Raw genomic sequence first — 20,678 nt, 5'->3', positions numbered from 1 at the left:
AAATAAAATAAATGTCCACTGCTTATGCACCCGACCCCGTGCCCCATTTTTGGGCCTCAAAACCCTCCTGCACCAAGGCGATGCCCTGTTACTGTTTCCTGCCTGGCACGTCTCTTACCACAACCACTTCCTGGTCGGAGGGTCTCCATGAATGAGGAGCTGCACTCTCCTATGGTCCTCCTAGGACAGCTCGCCTCCCTGCCAGTGGCTTCTCGAACGGGGAGGAAGGAAAGCCCTGGCCTACTGCTGCTGCTAGGGAAGCAGCAATGCGAGAAGTGCCATTGCCAGGGTCGAAGAGGATGGTGGCGGCAAGGACAGATGGGAAACACCCCCTGCCATATCACCCGTCCAAGGCAGGGGTGTCTCCCCTGGCTTGGAAATGCATCTCTCCCGGCTTGGAAAGTTGCTCGATGGCATGTGGTCCTTTAAAAGAGGATAGGGATAAGAGGGAGGGGAGCCCTGGTCCAGACATCCTTGCTGCCACATGCCCCGTTTTGCTGCTAACAAGTTTCCCTGAAGCCTCCGGGAATTAAAAACGGGCCACGGAGGGGGAGCACCACATACCCACATGCCCAGCTTTTCTTCTAGCAGAGTTTCCTGAAGTCTTCTGGAGCTAAAAATGGACCGCAGGGGGCTGCTGTACGCCCCCCCACATGCACATGTGACCTCCACCCCCACGCATGCACTCGTGACCCAATCCTCACTCCCCATACATGCAAGTGCATATCTCGGCCGAGACCTAAAAACCAGCTGACCAGCAGGAGGCATGCGCGCATGTGCTGTGCAGCTGACCTGGATGTCGACTCACATGCCCACAACGATGGCCTCGCGTGCCAACTGTGGCAGGCGTGCCATAGGTTTGCCATCATAGCCCTAGATGACAGGCTCAAGATTCAGATGGATTTTGAACAGTGTGCCTTAACTAACAAAATGAAATTCAATGTAAGTAATGTTTTAAAATCAAAACTACACATGTAGATCGGAAGAAAGCAAGCTTAATAGCAGTAACTGTGAGAGGGGTCTTAGCGGGCAACCAATTAAATATGGGCCAAGAGTGCGCAGTGGTAGCCAAAAAAGCCTATGCAATCCTACATTGCATTAACAGAGGGATTCAATCAAGATCACAACATACTAATAATACTTTGTAAAGCCTTAGTCAGACCACACGCCTAGAATCCATTTGGCCACCACATTATAAAAAAGATGTTGAGACTCTAGAAAGAGTTCAGAGAAGAGCAACAAAGATGATTAGGGGACTGGAGGCTAAAACATATTACAGGAACTGGACATGGCTAGTCTAGGGAAGAGAAGGACCAGGGGGACATGATCATAGTGTTCCAATATTTGAGGGGTTGTCACAGAGAGGAGGCGGTCAACTTATTTTTCAAAACAACTGAAAGCCAGACAAGGAATAATGGATGGAAACTGAGCAAGGAGAGATTCAACCTGGAAATAAGGAGAAATTTTCTAACAGTGAGAACAATAAACCAATGGAACAGAAGTTGCCTTCAGAAGTTGTGGGAGTTTCATCACTAAAAGCTTTCAAGAAGAGACTGGACTGCCCTTTGTCAGAAATCGTGTAGGGTCACTTGCCTGGACAGAGGATTGAACTTGATGACCTACCAGGTCCCTTCCAACTCTGTTATTCTGTTCTGTTTTTATTCTCTTCTGATATCAATTAAGCTCTTTCAGAAGATTTTACTCCTTCTGCTTTCTTACTGTTGCTCTTGAAACTACTTTCCATATTCACTCACTTATTATCAACAACAGAGAATACATGTAGCTAAGGCTTGAAGTGAGGGGTCCTTGGTGCTTTCCTGATGTTATTTAGTTTAGGTAATGAAACATCTGCAAGAAAACAATCAAGGACCCTCACTTTCTATAGGAGGTGACCAGGTTGAGCAGGGTTGGGACAGAGTTGAATTCATAATCAATTTGGAGTTGCTCTGTGACCTAAGTCCCATTCTCCTTTAATTCTGTTCTTATCTAGCATCAATAGAACGAGAGATTACACATATTCCTGAGACTACATATCACATACCCATGTTCTAAAGCTTTTTAGGCAATCAACCAGAAGGAAATAAATACCTTACTACAATTTAGCAGCAATGTTGGACTCTTTAGGCAGTTGTTTTTAGATGAACCATCATCGTCTTCTTTTTCTTCTTGGCCACTATAATATAACAAAGGCTGAAAATCTTCTCCATCTGCTAGGAATAGGGAATAATCTGGACCTGCTGCTATATTCCAAATTCTGTTGTCATTAGATATCTAGCAAGATATAAAAATATAACTTAAGAACGTAAGAACAGCTCTGCTAAATCAGGGCAAGACCACTTTTAACCTACAACAAGATCCAGACAGATGTCTCTTGCATTAAACTGTTTATTATTATTATTATTATTATTATTATTATTATTATTATTATTATTAATTAGATTTGTATGCCGCCCCTCTCCGAGGACTCAGAGCGGCTCACAACAAGAAAAAAACAGTACAAATCTAATATTTAAAAAACATTTTAACTGATAGTTTCATCCCTACAATTGGCATTTGGAAAAATGCCACTCTCAACCTACGAGCAACATGTTAGTTTTCAAGTCCAATTGTACTTAATACATTTTCCCTTTATCCAATTTTCTGTTTAAACCCATTTAAATTAATTGCCATTGCCACATACTGAGGTAATGAACACAATGTAGAATTCCGCTTAGAATGACTGTCTTCTTTCATCTATTTCAGATCTCCTTCTAATCTGTTTAACTTGATTTCGCATACTTCAATCATAGCCCGTCAATCATTTTTAAAGCCAGAGTTGCAATCATTTTGTCTTTTTCTCCCTACAAAGTGTTCATGCTTCTGATCACTCTGGTTCTGTATGATCACTCTGGATCATACGGACCACAAGAAAAAAATTACAAGGTAAGTCACACATCACCATTCCTCAGCTGCAGATGGGAAGTATAGCTTTAGGCTGTTTTCACCTTGAGCCATGTTAAGAGAAATCTAAGATATCAGGAAGATTCTCTTAAATCAAGGTTTCTATATTTGGAGGAGCAACAGGATCTTTGAAATCATGGAAAGCTGAGCTGAAATATTTTCTTAATTGTCTTCTTTTAAATAAGATATTGGCATTTTTTAAAAAAAAGCAAATGTGGTGATGTAAGTTGGAGTCTTCAGAGAGGGGTGGCATATAAATCCAATAAATATATATATAATTACACATAATTATTCTGAAAAGAAATTTGTGACAATCAAAATTACCTTTGCCAGACGAGGGATTGTGGTTGGAGAATTCAAATGATTTAGCTGTCCATAAATATTACTGCCCCATGCATATACCTATAGAAAAGTAAAAAGAAAAGCCACTTTAAGGTAGCCTATGCCAAGGTAAAATAAAATAAAATAATATGTTGCTCAAAACTATACAAATTCCTCTCTCGGCCCAAGGCTCTTTCCTATTACTGTGGCAAAAAACAAGAGAGTCTTATGTATACCACCTTGTGCTCTTAAATAAAAGGAAGGATATAAATAGAAATAAATACATATTTTTACTCTTATACCCCCCATCAATGCTTAATCATCCAGACAAGAAGAATTAAATCCTAAACAGCCCAGGCCCAGCCTAGAAGTTTACTATAGGTGGAAAGGACAAGCTAGAATGAGAAGCACCTGTTTATTCAGATTTTGGCCATCAATAGACATGCTTTCAGTCTCAGTTCACATAAACATTTATATATGTATCTATACAAAAGCTATCAATACTGAAAACATAATGTTGAAAAGAAATCTGAATATGGAGTGAGACACAGAAAACACAAGTGTTTGATCTAATGAATGAAGCCCCAGATGTGACATAAGCAAGCAGCATTTATTTTCCTACCTGCGATTTAGCTGTGAGCGCCAAGGAATGATGGCCACCAGCAGACAAATGAATTACTTCCTTACCATCAAGACTTTTTACACACAATGGTTGGAGCCTGCAAACCCACAAAACGAAATCAAGATCCTCAACTTACAGAAGAAATATGCACAGAGTACTTTTCATAGGAATGCAATGATGTATTTATACAATGCCAATGCGGAAGACATATTTTTTGTTGCAATCAAGATGGATCACATATATTGAACCAGTCATTACAAAGTGAAAACATAATGGAGACAATTCCAACTAGGTTATAGCTAGTGTTGTGTGAGCAAACATTAAGCATGGATAGAGAGAGCTTTCCCCTGCCTTCCTGCCTGTGGCATCTCCAATAAGCCCCACAAATCATACTCCATCACAGATGAACACAGAGGGAACGTAAGAGGGAATTACTGTTTCCTAATAAAAGGAAAGTTTTTCTCTCTATACTCTTACCTTGGCAAGATATCACCATGTCCCAGTTGCCCATCTTTTCCTTTCCCCCAGCTCCACACCTCAGTTCGCAGAGATGGAAGAAGCGCATCGGCTTCACCGCTGTATGTTGGTGTCAGGGCAACGGTCCTCATTTTAGCTCGGCCTAACTTCCTCAAAAGCTTTGGGGAAACTTTAGTCAGAGAATCAGGAATAAACTGTTAGAGCATAGCGATTATCTATATCGTTTGTTCAGCTAAATATATTATTTGCTAATTCTTCAGAGGCAGATTCACACATTCTTTTTAGCAGGTCTAAACGCTAAATATTAAACTGAGAACATCACCTAGTCAATTTGCTATAAGCACAATGTATCTTTTCAATTGACTTTGAAATAAAAGAGGAATGCCGTACTTTCATATCAGTTAATTCCCATTATTAAAAAATGTTAAAATTTGTAGTGCTAGTCATAACATTCTTTCGGAGTACATCAGGTAGCTATTTCCTATAACATTGTTATTGCTTTTTTAAAGAGCAAAATTCTTATCTTAGAAAGAAGACATCCTATTCCTTTCTAAGAAGCATTTATAGAGAGAGAATTTTGCAATTAGTCTGCAATGATTAATTAGTCTGCAATTTGCCTATGGCTTGTTTTTGAAAGACCATTTTGGCTAAAAGAAAGGAAACCTGTGCCACAAGTGAAATAGTTCTACAAGTGAAAAATACTGTAGAAACCATTGTAAAAGGTTGTTTGCCTCTCTGCCTTAGGACTACAGTATGTCAATTTCCAGAAAAAAAAACAATCACCCAGGCAAACAATACTTTTCTAGAAGCCACAAGCATTCTAGCATTACATAAGAGGCAACTATGAAGTGGCAGGGCTACCTTATTGAATGATAAAAATCATTCATGTTCTCTTTAATTCGAAAGGACACAGCTATATTTTTGGAGACATGGATTGTACAACTGATGAATTAAAAAGAGATATTTAAGACAGATCTCATTTCTACATGGGAAGGGTCCCTGTAGATTGGTAAGCATGTGAATATAAGGAGCAGGGGTGGATTGTTTATCTTTTCCTACTGGTGTACTGTGTGCATGCCCCCAGAGCGATTTTGCTTCTGTGCATAGGGACGGTTTTCCTTCTATGAATGCTCAGAGAACTGTAAATCACGGAAAATTATGTAAAAAAATATGGCGGTGCACACGGACTTGCAAAGAGAGAACTGAGCTGTCGGGCCACCTGAGTGGCAGACCGGACTGGATCAGCTCAGTGGTAGGAACCCACCACTGCTAAGAAATGGAAAAAGTCATTTGAGAAACTGACATTTTAAAGTATAAATTTAAACATTTTGAAAATATTTACTCTGCTTAAAAACAACGTTTTTGCTACATATGTGCTTCAAAAACATTTAGAAAATAAAAGGTCTAAAAAGATTTTTTATTAACAATGCTCCTAATAGCCTATTTTCAAAATCACAGACAAAGAGGCAAAACCAGCTTTTAGAGTGTTCCAAATCTTCTAATCGTAGGATCTGCTTCTAAAACAAGGTGTTACACTGAAGGGCTGACATTTAATGCAATATGCCATTAGAAGCCTATACATTCTTTACACTTGGGTGAAATTGGATGATAACATCCAGGAATCAAAATCCTGGAGATCAACTGAGCATCTCACCTTGGGAGAGCAAACCAGGCAAGGAAAGTCTTCGACAGATTCCTTCAGATTCCTCTTCTCTAATATCTACCAAGCTGGAACTTTTTTTGCCTTGCATTGATTCCAGCTTGACCTGCTCTTCCCGGCTGTCTTTCATCCCATCAAGGTTTGGAAAAGTTTCACTGGATGAGGATGCTGTGCAACCTGGAACTGGGCCATAGAAGTTCATTACCTTCTTCAGAGACGAGGCTCCAGCTTCATAAGTAGCAGCTACTCTTACACCAACTGCAGATGCACAAGAAACCACTAGGCTATTAAGGGCAGATGTACCTGGGAGAGGTGGACCAGGGAGACAAACGAGATGATCCTCTTCTTGAGACTGCTGGAAATACAGTAAGCAAATCCAAGAAATCTATTACAGTATATATCCCAACTTTACATAGTTCAAGACATCTTGTTTTATTACAAATACATACAACTGATACTGAAAATGTGTTATTAAAGTATCTTAGCTTTGTTTTAGAAAAGTGACCTATTACTTTTTTTTTTTAAGAGATAGCAGAAAATGTTCACTCATATTCAAAAAAATTAACCAACGGCACTGAAATACTTGTTGCCTCTAGGCATATATTAGAGGATTAACAATAGTCTACATGGCAAAAAAGAATAAGGAAAAAAAGCACAACAATTGCAACTGCAGAAGATATTGGAAGAATTAGAAGTTAGAATGCAATCTGAAGTCCTTTATTCATTCTTTTATTGTACTGCTATACGGTTTTGTTAATTTTAAGAGAAAAGTGAAATATCTGTAACAAGCATGTCCTTGCATAAACTATCCATCTGAAGAGAACTTGGCTAATAGTAAAAAGCACACATGCAATACTATTGGCTCCTGAGAAGCTGAGATTACTGTTCTGTTGCAGACATTCATGGCATCGGACCAGAATATCTCCGGGACCGTCTTCTGCCGCACGAATCCCAGTGACCAGTTAGGTCCCAGAGTTGGCTTTCTCCGGGTCCTGTCGACTAAACAATGTCGTTTGGCGGGACCCAGGGGAAGAGCCTTCTCTGTGGCGGCCCCGACCCTCTGGAACCAACTCCCCCCAGAGATCAGAGTTGCTCCCACCCTCCTTGCCTTTCGTAAGCTCCTTAAAACCCACCTCTGTCATCAGGCATGGGGGAATTGAGATATTCCCTTCCCCCTAGGCTTATAAAATTTATGCATGGTATGTCTGTATGCATGATTGGTTTCTTAAACTGGGTTTTTTTTTTACATTAGTTTTAGTATTAGATTTGTTCATATTGTCTTTTTGCTGTTGTTAGCCGCCCTGAGTCTACGGAAAGGGGCGGCATACAAATCTAATAAGTAAGTAAGTAAGTAAGTAAGTAAGTAAGTAAGTAAGTAAGTAAGTAAGTAAGTAAGTAAGTAAATAAATAAATAACTTGACTTTTATTAATTTTCAAAATCTGAAGCATAAAAATTATTATACCTTAATTATACCTTAATTTCCAAGAAAAAGCTATCACTCTAGAGTGGAGAGAGAGAGGGAAGAATCCATCTACAGTACTAATACAGGTTTTGTTTATAACTTAGAAAGCTAGTAACAGTCCAGTTAATGTTTTATAACAAAACTATAGTAATCTAATATACACCTATGAAACTTTCTGGCTAATTCTACATACTTACATTATAATAAAAGAATCATAAAGAAAGTGTTGAGATTATTCCAATAATCTACTCAAACATGGCTAGAAATGTTCTGATGAAGCTTTACCCAAAGCAGGGCAAACATGATGATTATAAATGTGCTATCTACTACAGCTCACTTGAAATTTATGTTTTTAGAGGCCATGTGATATTCCATGTGAAACCCCACTCCCTGATGTTACTAGATTGGGTCTAGTAACGTCTGCAAGAAAAGAATCAAACTTGGAGAGCACCAAGGATCCCTTATGTAAAAATCTTTTCTTACGGTCATTTTGACCTTGAGCTTTTATGAGATGTTTTAAGATTTTTGCATGCACATAACACAACATAAAAAGGAAAAAAAGTATGGCCAAATAAATGCAGATGGATACCTGTTCAGGTTGAGAGCTGATTTGCTGCTCCCTGCTTGCATTTAATGAATTATCTGAAAGGCTCATCAAGTGTTGCTTTACTGCTGTTTTGTCAGCGACCAAAAGCTTTCCTGGACTAGAAATGCCACTATCTTCCTGTCCATCATAGTTCGAAAGTATACTTGCCACATCATACTCTGCCCCAGGCAACATCTGATCTTCTGAAAGGGTTTTTTGGCAATCCTCACCTTGGCTGCTAGTTAAACTCTTTCTTTCCAAAGTTTCTAGTGATGAACAAGACTCAGTCAGTACAACACCCAATGGACAGCAGTGAGTATCAGAGATGATGACGTGATCCTCTTTATCAGTCATGGTAATGAGAAGCTGGCTGCAGTGATTGCATCTCTCTGGGAGAGGTTTTAAGTCTTGGCTGGGGAGGCACTGTACCAGGGCCAAGCTGTGATGGGTCCCACAAGCAATCTGAAGCACCACACGCCCAGCCAGGTATTCAACTTTTTGGGGCTTGGTAACTGGAAAAATATTGGTTATAAGGCCTAGTTGGTAGCCACTTCCCCATGCCCATATCTCTCTACTTTGTGAGAGGGCCAAGGTGTGCTCCTCTCCACATGTCAATTGCAAAATCCTAATTGGCAAGAAAGGTCCAGCTTCGCCATCAGATATGCTGATGGGGGTGGGTTCTGGCACAGTAGTCTGATTGGCCACAGCACACTGACCAGCAGAATTCTCCCCCCACATATATACCACTCCTCCTTCAGTTACTGCTCCACTGTGAAAGCTGCCAGCTGCCACTGTAACAACATGTTGTCCACTCAAAGCTTTTTCCAGTGTGGGACATTTAATAAAAGACTCTTCTAACCCAGGTCTCCAAGGAAGTTTTCCAAAACTATAGACTTTGCCATCTGAAAGAAATACAAGTTATTCAAATTAACTTCAGATTTCATTACATAGAGTCAGGGGAGGGTGGAGAAATAAGTGGTAACATACTTTGAACATAAGATGCAACAGCTCCATAATTAGATGAGTTAGTTATTCAAAATTTGAGAAGACAAAGGTTTAGGAACAAAACTGCCTACAAATCAAGGTCCTATCAGTAAACAAAATAAACACAGAACTGAAACTGTGTTTTATCACATTTCAACACTATATTATACACTTTATACCAGTGTTTCCCAACCTTGGCAACTTGAAGGTATTTGGACTTCAACTCCCAGAATTTCCCAGCCAGCATTCGCTGGCTGGGGAATTCTGGGAGTTGAAGTCCAAATACCTTCAAGTTGCCAAGGTTGGGAAACACTGCTTTATACCACAAGGAATCCATGAGAGTGTTGCAGTATAAAAATTAAACTTTATTTTTTTTTAAAAAAAGAAGGTATTAATATATTTCTGACTTGCTCTTGCCAATTAAGAATAGAGATATAAGTGTAGACATTAGAACCTAGTGTAAATGAACTAACATTTTGAATATCAAAGCTTTTTCAAATATAGCTGGTTGAAAATTTAACTGGCTATTTTCCTCTAAAAGCAAATGTTTCTTTCAAACCCAATGTCCATACCATCAGACAAAAGTACACCATGGTTCTCTCCAAGTGCTGCCTGCAACACTCTTTTTCCAGTCCAACCGGTAAGTCTTTCGGGGGTAGGACAACAGGAACCAGCTTGCCACACATAGACCAGGCCTCTCTGTCTTGCTCCTTCCTGCGCTGCTAAGCTAGCATAAATATGAAACAGTGACATATTTAAAATTCAGGTACATCAGAATGGATACAAGTAATGTATCACACATGTCATAAGCGTTTTGAATTTATTTACTTACATGGAAATCTACCTCAAAAAGCAATTGGACTCTCAAGTTTAAGAAAATCTAAGGAGACATTTACAAAATTTTGGAAAAAATTAAGATATCTAGAATACTTGTTCCTAAGGTCTTTGCCACTGAAGAATTCCAGGCTCAAATCCCTACTCAATCCTAAAGATCCCCATGGGACCAGGCAAACCATTTACTGTTCTGTGCACAGCCCTTGGAGCAAACCCACTGACTCAAAAAGTCCCTTATTGCCTGGTAAAATCGCACTCTTTATTGATAAACGCACACACAGTGAAAGCAGAGTTAAAATAGCAAGGGAAAAGGGAGTTATTTCTCTCTCCAGAATGAAGCATCAACAAGGTCTGAGAAAGCCGCCAAACTCGGCCTAATTGGAATTCCTTAGATAACAACTCCATTTATCATTTAAGCATATGAATCAGCTCAAGAAAGATCTCGAGCAAAAATCCTCCACAAAGAATGTCTTTTATTGAGAGAGAAATCATGGTTTTGAAGCCTTGTTCAAGCACACACACTGTTCTACAACCACTTCCATGAATAGTGTTGAAACCCCACACACAATTGCCCCAAATCCTTTGCTTTTATACTGCCTGGAAGTGACATCAAACCCCAAAGAGACTAAGGCTATAAGCTAATACCTTTTACTATGCAACTCCTCTCACCTTCTCAGAAATCTCCTATAGCGAGGGACTGTCCACTGATTATCCGCTCTAATGGCTTCCTCATCTTCCGATTGGGACCACTCCCCCATTGTCATATCAGCCCCCTCTAGTGGTTCCTCGGGTTCACTCAGGTCATTTTCTCCCTCACTCTCACTCTGCATCAGCTGGCAACCCCCCACCCCCCACCCCAACAGCCCAGGGTATCCAGAGGGGCCTGGCTCATCATCCTCAGAATCTGACATGACCTGAGGTGGACAAGGAGCACTCACAACATTTACTATATCCTCAACTTATTTATAAAATTGGTTTGCTACCTATCTCATCCAGAGGTAACTTACCAATAAACTAGCAGAATATTATTTTGAAAATAAATCTGATGAAGCAGGGCATGAGTAAAAAAACCTTAAACCTTTCAATTAAAAAAAATATCCTACTCTTCTCTTTCCTGTTTGGTTTAAAGGTATTTATTCTTTCATTTAAATTCTATAGCTTATATTTCTATGTTATATGTGTCCAATTCTAATAATAACCCTCTTTGTCCTCTGATCTGAAATTCTATATAATTTTTAAAAGCACATACATTAATTAATATTAACTTATTAGTTTTATTAGACAACAAAATTTAAATTTATTACCCAGCAAAATACTATTTCAGTCCTCATTCAGCCAAACGCATACAAATATAAACCAATAAGGAACAATAAAAAATCTCACAGTCTGAACCAGATAGTTGGATATTTACAGAATGTAATTCCAATGGTAGATATAGTGATAGTGATAGCAATAAGCACTTAGGCTTATATATCGCTTCACAGTGTTTTTTCCAGCCCCTTTACAGTGTCAGCATATTGCCCCAAAATCTGGGTCCTTATTTTACCGACCCGTGAGGGATGGAATGCTGAGCCAACCTTGAGCCAATGAGATTCGAACTGTTACCAGCCAGCAGCAGTAGCTTGCAGTACTGCAGTCTAACCACTGCATCACTGTGGCTCAAGTTATGAGTTATGTGAAGTATAGGATTACCTTTCTTCTTTTGAGTCCATCAGTCACTGAGAGCGCTCCATCACCAATTTAGTCTCCTTTGAAATAACAACAGGCCTGGGTGATAAATCATTAAAAACAAAGCAAGTCAGGTGAAATTCAGGCAGAATGAACCTATAAACACAAACTCTAACAATGATAAGAGTCAGTAAAGAATTACTGGTATACAAAACTGTAATGATAAAAATATCTACTGTTAAAAAAGCAATTTCAAATAAAGGTTCATTATACCGGTAGTCATCCAAACTATTTTTAGGGGAGAAATGCTTCAAAGCTCGCTGTCTTCAAGTCAACTGACAACTTCAGCCAAAACCTGCTCGCACTGCTAGGAAGTGTTAAAGAATATACTTGGCCTGCTGCAACAGATGATTATACCGTAAATTTGCAAGCGTTCAGAAAACTGCATTGCTTGGCAAGAATCAATCCCTAAGCACAAGGGCAGGAGCAGCTGACTTATATTTCCATGGACAAAAAATTTAAAATGGGTAAAATGAAGGAAACCCTCAGAGAATCAAACTTATATCGTGGCATTTATACAAGTATGAAAATGTCATATTTTAATTAACATATATATTGATATTCCTCACCATATACCCATATTTACATTTAGAAGCATATCAGAAGTAATATGACTTCCCTACAATTCAGGATGCAGGTCTTCTTATTTACAACAAGCTTAACACTTAGATATTATGTAAGACGTAAAAGTAATGGCTAGGTATAAAAAAAATGTACCTAGACTAATCCCTACACCGTGCGTACAATTCTTTTAAGTGTTTACTTACATATCACCAATCAGTGACACATTAAACATATGGTATATTTTAACAATTAAGTACTCGCATTTAATACATATAAAATACCTGCCATGAGGTCACATTTATGGTTTTTCAATTCTCCAAGGCCTATTCAAACATCACTCTCACTCCCCATCCAAGTCTGAGAGTTCACTCAAGAGGACGGACCAGACTCAGTAGGCTGAGAGCTTCAGATTCCATGCAGAATTCCACAGGAGGAGGAGGAGAAGACAATATGATATTTGTCCATTTTCTCCTCTAGTTTCCAAGACAACCTCCCCTCCCCTTCAAATCTGCCCAGGAACAGTGAGGGAGGTGCTACTAAGAACTGTAAAGATCTATGCCCATTAGCATTCATTCCACTTTCCACAGGCTGCAGTGTTGAGCTTCATGTCACTGAGGGGATTCTCCTGCTGGCAAAAAAGCAGCTGGATCCAACTTAGCAATTCCTTGGTGTGTAGGAGGTTGGCCCTAGGAATGTTTGCACTGCTATGAGCCATATTGCTAGCATTCTCCCAGGGAGTTTAAGGCAGAGACCTTTTGTGGAGCATGTTGTTCCTCTGTTTGCCATTGCCGAAGCAGAGGTCTTCCCTCATTATTTAGTTATGGTATTAAGGTCGTGAGATTTAATGCTCAAACTGAATAAGCATAAAGTCAATTTTTCCAACACAACAAATACTTAGCTATAAGAAAAAGAGGGATCATAGCTGAAAATTTCTTAGTAGCTTAGCTATTATCATGATATAGCCTCAGTAAAAATAGACTGCTAGGAAAACAAGGAATGATATATAGCAGTGATGGCAAACCATTTTTTCCTCGGGTGCCAAGAGTGTGTGTGTGCGCTATCATGCAAGCACGAGTGCCCATACCCATAATTCAATGCCTGGGGAGGGCAAAAACAGCTTTCCCCGCCTCCCAGAGGCCCTCTAGAGGCAAGGAATGGACTGTTTCCAGACTTCTGGTGGACCCAGTAGGCTTGTTTTTGGCTCCAAAGGCTTTCCTGGAGCCAGGGGAGGGTAAAAACACCCTCCCCCATCCCCCACGGAGGCTCTCTGAAAGCCAAAAACACCCTCCCAGAGCCTCTGTGTGAGCCAAAAATCAGGTGGCCGGCACACAGATGCACATTGGAGCTGAGCTAGGGCAACGGCTTGTGTGCCAGCAGATATGGCTCCGCGTGCCACCTGTGGCACCTGTGCCATAGTTTCGCCATCACTGCTATATAGGAATCCAAGCATCCTATTATCCTATGCCACATTCCCCTAAAGCCCTGATGGCAAACCTATGGTACGAGTGCCAGACATGGTATGCAGAGCCTTCTCCATGGACACATGCACAATCACCCCAGACCAGCTCCAATCATATTTCTCCATTGTGTTTCACTCAATCAATTCCAACTTCATGTGAAATTAAAAAAGATCTCACAAAACTGGAATTGATTGAACTTTTTCACTCGTGTACTTCACAATAGGGGAAATGGGATCTCGTACTCCTCCTGAAGCCCATTATGACATGGAGCCATAATGCGACCCTGCATCGGCTCGGCTTGGCAAAAGAAGCAGTTTCTTTTCCTGCAGAAATGCTTGTGTTGAGATGCCCTGCCTCCCTGCCAGCCAGCTGAGCATGGGCACGGTCCACCTGGGCTTGTCAGATTTCAGACATCATTCCCACCACCCAGCACTAGTTCAGGGGTTCCTTCTTTGCCCCATGGGGGGGGGGGGAGGGAGACAGAGAGAGATAGAGAGAGGCAGAGCGGGAAAGAGAGAGAAACAGATGGGGGAGAGAAAGAAAGAGAGAGAGAGAAAGGGGTGAGGGAAAGAGAAATGATATTACAAAAGTTTTTCTTTTTTTTGTTACTAAATCTAATGTTTCAACAGCAGAAAAAGTCACCCCAAAAGAATCTTTGAGTGCTGAATGCCAAGAGGCACGGATTCCCTCTGCCTTCTGTGTTCCCATCCTGCGCTGAAGCAAACCAAACGGCCTGGGGTATCCCCACTAAGCAGCCCCGCTGAGCCCACTTGTGGGAAAGAAAGAGAAAGGAAGTGAGAGGGAGGGAAAGAGTAAAAGAGAGGGGAGGGAAAGAAAATGGGGAGGGAAAAATAGAGAGGGAGGGGGGAAAGAGAGAGGGGGAAAGAGAGAGAATGAGAGGGGAAAAGAGAAAAATAATAGTACAAAAGTTTTTATTTTTATTGTTACTAAACATAATATTTCAAAAGCAGAAAAAAGGGTTATAAATGTGCATTTATCCTATTTTTCTTAGAACAATTAGCTGAACTCTGTATTGTTTACCATTATTTTAGATAGTAAAATCTCATTATGCAGGTTAAATTGCTGTGTTGGCACTTTGTGATAAATAAGTGGGTTTTTGGGTAGTAGTTTGAGCACTTGATCTCTAAAAGGTTTGCCATCACTACCCTAGGGCCAGTATCTATTATAAAAGCAATGACAAAACCAATAGGAGGTAGCTGAAATGCTTGTAGTATAGGTAGTCTTTGACTTATAACCACAATTGGGACCAGAATTTGGTAGCTAAAAGACGGTATTTACTTTAAAGTGAGTCATCATTTGACCAGGTCTTATTTTACAATCATTTTACTTTGGTTGTTAAGTGAATCATCACAACAAATTTGGCTTCCCACATTGATTTTACTTATCAGAAGCTGGCTGGGAAGGTCTCAAATCATGATCACATGGTTATAGGACTCTGCAACCATCATAAATGAGAGCCGTTGCCAAGCAACCAATTGTGATCACAGGACTGTTTGGGTAATGTTGTAACTTTAAAGACAGATGGTATGCCAGTTTTGTCAGCATCGTTGTAACTCCAAAATGTTATTAAATGAATGGTTGTAAATTGAAGACTAACTGAATAATAATTATCATTTGTAATATAAAAATATTTAATAAACAATTGTTACATGTTAAGGTAATTTATTGCAACACTAATGCCCTGATACCACACAGATCACATTCTTTGTATCATATCTTATATTTTATCTCTACAAAATCTATGCAGGTAATATTAATCAAAATATGATTGAATGTAAAAACATGAATCTCAAATCACAGCATATTGCAATGACTGAATGAATGCAGGCACTCTCTATACCAGTGATGGCGAACCTATGGCAAAGGTGTCACGTGGAGCCATATCTGCTGGCACGCGAACCGTTGTCCTAGCTCAGTTCCAACGTGCATGTGTGTGCCGGCCAGATGATTTTTGGCTCCCACAGAGGCTCTGGGAGGGCATTTTTGGCTTCCAGAGAGCCTCTGTGTGTGTGTGGGGGGGGGGGCGTTTTTACCCTCTCCTGGCTCCAGGGAAGCCTTTGGAGCTTGGGAAGGGTAAAATACGAGCCTACTGGGCCCACCAGAACCCATTTCTGGCCTCCAGAGGGCCTCCAGGGGGCGAGGAAAGCTGTTTTTGCCCTCTCCAGGCCCTGAATTATGGATGTGGGTATTTGCACATGCGTGATAGTGCACACCTATGCTCTTTCAGCACCCAAGGAAAAAAAAGGTTCGCCATCATTGCTCTATACTTTACCAAGATAAGTCTCATCTTGTGCCAAGGCTATGTCATAGAAAAAACTAACCATTTTTTTAAAAAAGCATTTAAATTACATTGTGGCCTCTCCCAGTTACTAAAATCCAAAATATAACTTTCTGCATGAATCCAAGGCATTCATGGAAAATAACAGAGGAAATGCATCTTCTTAAAAAAATAGGGATTACAGTAGCCTAGCTTCATTTCATAGCAACCTACTTTTAAAATGCTATCATACACATGTATAAATAAAAATGTCAGTACTATATATTTAGTTTAGAATAATTTCATCCTATTGTGAGAAAGATGGTGCTTATGGAAGGGAAGGTAGTGAGATGAAACTACAATGAAGCAGCAATTTTTCAAGAAGGAGGGGTAACCTTCCAGAAAGGGGGGTTGAGAGGTAGCACAATCAGGAGATGAATAGGAAACAGAGAAAGAGTCAGGATAGCAACTCCCTAGAATCTCCAAGTTAGTACACTAAAGTGAAAGTAACAAGAATTTAGTCTGGCAAGATTCAACTGTGTTTAAGCAAATAAAGAATTGAACTTTAGCTGAATTGTTACATGCTTGTCATATATTTTCCTATAAGAATCCTAAAAAATTGGTTCCTTCAATCTCCTTCCACAGGACTTAATTTCTAAGTTCTTAATTATTTTACCGTTATCTTGTTCACTTACTTGAATCTCTAGGTTTTTTTAGTGAATATACGGTAGTTTTAAAAGTAATTCAGATGTTGGTTTAAAGTCCACACATCTTAAAATTGCCAGGGCTGAGAAACGTACATTTAGTGCCTAGGACGGGAACCTTATCCAATTTCATGTGAGACTACCCTCAAGCTTGCTAAAGAATAACTGACAAGTTGCTCCAAGTCTTCGGAGAGGGGCCACATACAAATCTAATAATAAATAATAATAATAACAACAACAACAACAACAATAACAACTGGCAAGCACTCTTGGAAAATGAATCTTCAGTCAACTACTTATCCAACTTAATGACCACACCATCTTGTTAGCATTTAGCTGCTAACAGGAGATTCTTAAAGTAGCTGGTTTTTCTAAGAGCTGCAATGCAGATTACTGTTCCAAACAGCTGCACCTGTCTTTCGGATATTTCTATTCATTCAAGAACTTTGGAAAACATAGGCCAATTTTCCATAGGTACTGAATCAAGCCAAATCCTCTGGACTATTTCAAAGAGTTTAGGATTTCTTAGCATTCTTTTCCCCAGAGTTTGAACTTCTGTAGAACCTGAAATTCCTCAATTCAGGCAGTAACTCTCATGTGGGCGGATGGTGCCATTTTGGCTATGTATGAAGCCATACTCAAGCGAAAATAAGCCAACTGGATGATTTTGGGCCAGTCCCTCTCTCTTTAGCCCAACCCACTTGCCAAGGTGGTTGTTGGGAAAACAGGAGGCAAGATTTGCCACCTTGACTTATATTCTATTTTATCCTAATTCATTCGTTTTGATTGAGGACAAGAACAAGGGAACACAATCTGAGGTTAGTTGAGGGAAAGACCAGAAGCAATGTGAGAAAATATTATTTTACTGAAAGAGTAGTAGATCCTTGGAACAAATTTCCAGCAGACGTGGTTGGTAAATCCACAGTAACTGAATTTAAACATGCCTGGGACAAACATATATCCATCCTAAGATAAAATACAGGAAATAGTTTAAGGGCAGACCTAGATGGATCATGAAGTCTTTTTCTGCCGTCAATCTTCTATGTTTCTATGCTTGTGTATGTGTGTCCTTCGTTTAGATTTTTTTAATCCATTGCTTTTATAAGGGCCCATTGGCATGACATTTACAACACCTTCCCCAATTTACCTGTGGCATTTATTATCCATTTCCTCCCCACTCATCAACCCAGAGCCTCACAAACTATTCTCCAGAGATGTCAAGGACAGCATACAGATTTTTAGCACGTATAGGTCAAGAAGGGAGAACAATATCAAACAAGTATGGTATGTTTCCTGAAGAACTTATGGGAATGTTTTCCTTAGGATTGGCGAAGGGCTGACTGGGAGGAAGGTAAACCCTCCTGCGTTTCCCAGGTGTTCAGTAAAGGAAACAAACAAAAACGGGATTTGCGGGCTTCTTGGCGATTTGTGTGTGTGTGTGTTGTGTTTGTATTTATTTATTTATTTAATTCGGATTTGTATTGCGTCCAATTCTCAAGGGACCCTGGGCGGCTAAGCTTGGTGACTTTCTTGTAGGCGGTTTCTACAAGATAGGCAGCGTTATCTAGTTTGGGTCATGAAACAAGCTCAGGAAAACAAGCAAGCTCAGAGAGCACGAAGCACGTCAACTCTGAGCGACAAAAATGCCACTTTATTGGAGAGGAGGATGCGTGGCTCCGGTGTCAAGCTGGAGGGGCAAGAAAGCCTGGGCTCCGTGCCAGCAACAGGCAGGCGAGGCCGCACCACTGAGAAGGATCTCGGCTCGGGATGTTCCTTCCACTCGCTTCCTAATAAGCGACTGAAGTTTCTACAGTCCAGCCGGTAGGAAACTGTTGCCCGCGCGCCGCCTCGCGCTCTCTCTCTCTCGCTCTCCCCGTTCCGAAGGGGATTCCCGCGCGCTAACGACCCCACACGCTCCACCCCCGCCTTCTCCCCACCGAGCAGCAGCCCCCGCTCACCCCGCCTCTCACCTGAAGTCTCGCGACCGCGCTTTAATTGCCCAAATCACCGGCGGCTTCCCAGGCACGCTGGAACCAGCTGATTCACGTAAAGAGGAAAAGAGGCGGGCTTTGCTGGGCCGAAGGGGCGGAGCTGACCTGGCGAATTAGATGGGAAAGCTGCAGGAACCGAACAGGAGGACGGGATCTTGGATGGGACAAACTAGAGCAGAAGCGCAAGCTAAACCGCTGCCAGAAAGTGGTAATAAATAACACGGCTGAAAGTGGTTGCAGATTGAAATTTTAAAAAGCGAACAAAAGAACAATTCTCGTGTGATCTGAAGAAATGACGGTTATTGGCATCTTCTTAGAATGACATGCACACACTCCTCCCCCCACTTTCTATTTCAGAGATCATGAGCAAAATCAAGAGTAAAGCGACCAAGTGTGGCTTGGGAAACCGCGTCCTCTCGTGGGCATCAAAGAGAATACAAACAATTCTACCTCGTTGCTTCCCTCTGGCCATAAGGTCGCTTTTTATAGTAGGCTCTGCTCAGCGCTGGTGCCTCTTTCGTTTGGGAAGCTTGTGTTTGTTTTCAAAATGCCAGCAATGCCCCGTAGGCAGGAGTTAATGAATTGTGCATGCTTTAGTACTGTTATCAATGCTGAACATTATAATTAAACCAGAAATTGGCAGGAAGTTGGAAACGTGCCAAGTTGCTAATTTGTGCTTAAATCCTGAACATATGTGACAAGCTGTGTGTAGCACACTCATTGTTAACTAAAATCTAGAGGGCTTTTTTAAAAATAGAAAATCAGTTTTGCACTGTTCGGGAATGCCAGTGGAATCCAATGCATTCATTTCTGAATAAAGCCCAGTGAATTTACAGTTTTTGTTTTTGTTTTTATAATGTTGGGAGTTTTGTAAGTACTCTGAGCCTTCCTGAAAGCAGGAATTTGATATGAGTAATTACTGGTGAAGCATGATATGTAACTAACAGAAAAGAGGTTTAGTTACAGGAAATGCATTATAGGAATGAGCAAAGCTTACTACCTAGATAATTACATCTATCAGAAGGAAAATCAAAGTCAAAATATGTGAAACTGGGAAGAAAAGCAGAAGGAACTGACCTGACCTGAGATTAATCGTCTTGTACATAAACTAGGTCCCTTGATAGACAAAAGGGACACAGAATAAATCCTTAATTGTCTATCTGTACTCCCTCAAGCTGTGCTACCAGCTGTGTAAATCATAAGTACACATAATTATAACTATTGCTGTGTTGGGGGAAGTTAACAGCATGCATGAACCAGTCTGCATTTAATCATGATTTACCAACTGGAAGGGATGGAATATCTCAGGTTTTCTTGAAATGAAAACACAAAATTCCATGCTGTAACACTTCAAGCAAGAACTGAAACATGGAAAAATTGTAATATGTGTGTACATGTGTCTTCATGTCAGTGTTTACTTCTATGATTACCTGGAAAAGTCCCTGAAATTTATTTGGGAAGATGTTTCAGATCCATTGGCTGTTTCCCAAGGCCGAGAAAAAGTGACTGACACAAAATCACCCAGCTGACTTCATGCCTAAAGCAGAACCTGGAACTCACAATGTCACAGTTATTAGCCTAGTGTCTCAACCACAACTGTCCACCAATAGGCAAAAACAGTTTCAGATATTGTTATTTTACCATAGGCCCCCAAATAGTTGAACATTCATTTTAAACATCTGCTACAACCTCCCCTCCAAAGAATCCTCAATGCCCTAATTTTTCATTATTGCCTTATCCCTTGTCCCCACTGGTCCCTAGGCAAATGATTTGTACAGATCCCATTGAAAGGTTTGAATAATGTAAAAGAAATGTTGCCTCTGGATACAGGCTAAGTTCTGGAGCAGCAAAGTTAGTCTATTCTATAAGTATCACAGCTGTGAAAGGGAAGCTCACAAACTGTGAAAGCTTACATTCTCCTATGTATTCATACTTTTCCCATTGATAATTTGTGCTGGGAGTTATAGGCTTGGGCCTAGATTTTTGTGTGTGTTCAATTTTATGATTAAGTGGTAGATTTGGAACATTATGCACATTATGTAGAACAATGTTTTGTAAGCTGAAAG

At 40.4% G+C, this 20,678-nt stretch overlaps 1 protein-coding gene across 3 annotated transcripts in view; it reads right to left on the bottom strand.

The window, feature by feature from the left end:
- The window catches only part of ALS2 (alsin Rho guanine nucleotide exchange factor ALS2), a 55,088-nt gene extending 36,406 nt beyond the window's left edge, over positions 1-18,682 (bottom strand). The window contains exons 1-10 of one of the 3 annotated variants that reach the window (XM_070732013.1): positions 18,592-18,682; positions 11,580-11,654; positions 9,626-9,780; positions 8,073-8,971; positions 6,324-6,375; positions 6,015-6,203; positions 4,361-4,529; positions 3,884-3,980; positions 3,265-3,342; positions 2,089-2,271 (exon numbers count right to left, since the gene is read on the bottom strand). In XM_070732013.1, the coding sequence (XP_070588114.1) occupies positions 2,089-2,271; positions 3,265-3,342; positions 3,884-3,980; positions 4,361-4,529; positions 6,015-6,203; positions 6,324-6,375; positions 8,073-8,971; positions 9,626-9,780; positions 11,580-11,599 (1,842 nt within the window). In that variant the 5' untranslated portion in view covers positions 11,600-11,654; positions 18,592-18,682. Of the gene's footprint in view, positions 1-2,088; positions 2,272-3,264; positions 3,343-3,883; positions 3,981-4,360; positions 4,530-6,014; positions 6,376-8,072; positions 8,972-9,625; positions 9,781-11,579; positions 11,655-12,460; positions 12,519-18,591 lie in introns of those variants that run through there. The other 2 variants (XM_070732011.1, XM_070732012.1) reach the window with 2 other exon arrangements.
- Positions 18,683-20,678: the final 1,996 nt, after the last annotated feature.

Source organism: Erythrolamprus reginae, chromosome 1, assembly GCF_031021105.1.
Source record: "Erythrolamprus reginae isolate rEryReg1 chromosome 1, rEryReg1.hap1, whole genome shotgun sequence".
NCBI classification, from domain to species: domain Eukaryota; kingdom Metazoa; phylum Chordata; class Lepidosauria; order Squamata; family Dipsadidae; genus Erythrolamprus; species Erythrolamprus reginae.
Note: the sequence above shows the minus strand (reverse complement) of the source record. Positions and strands in the feature narration are given on the sequence as shown.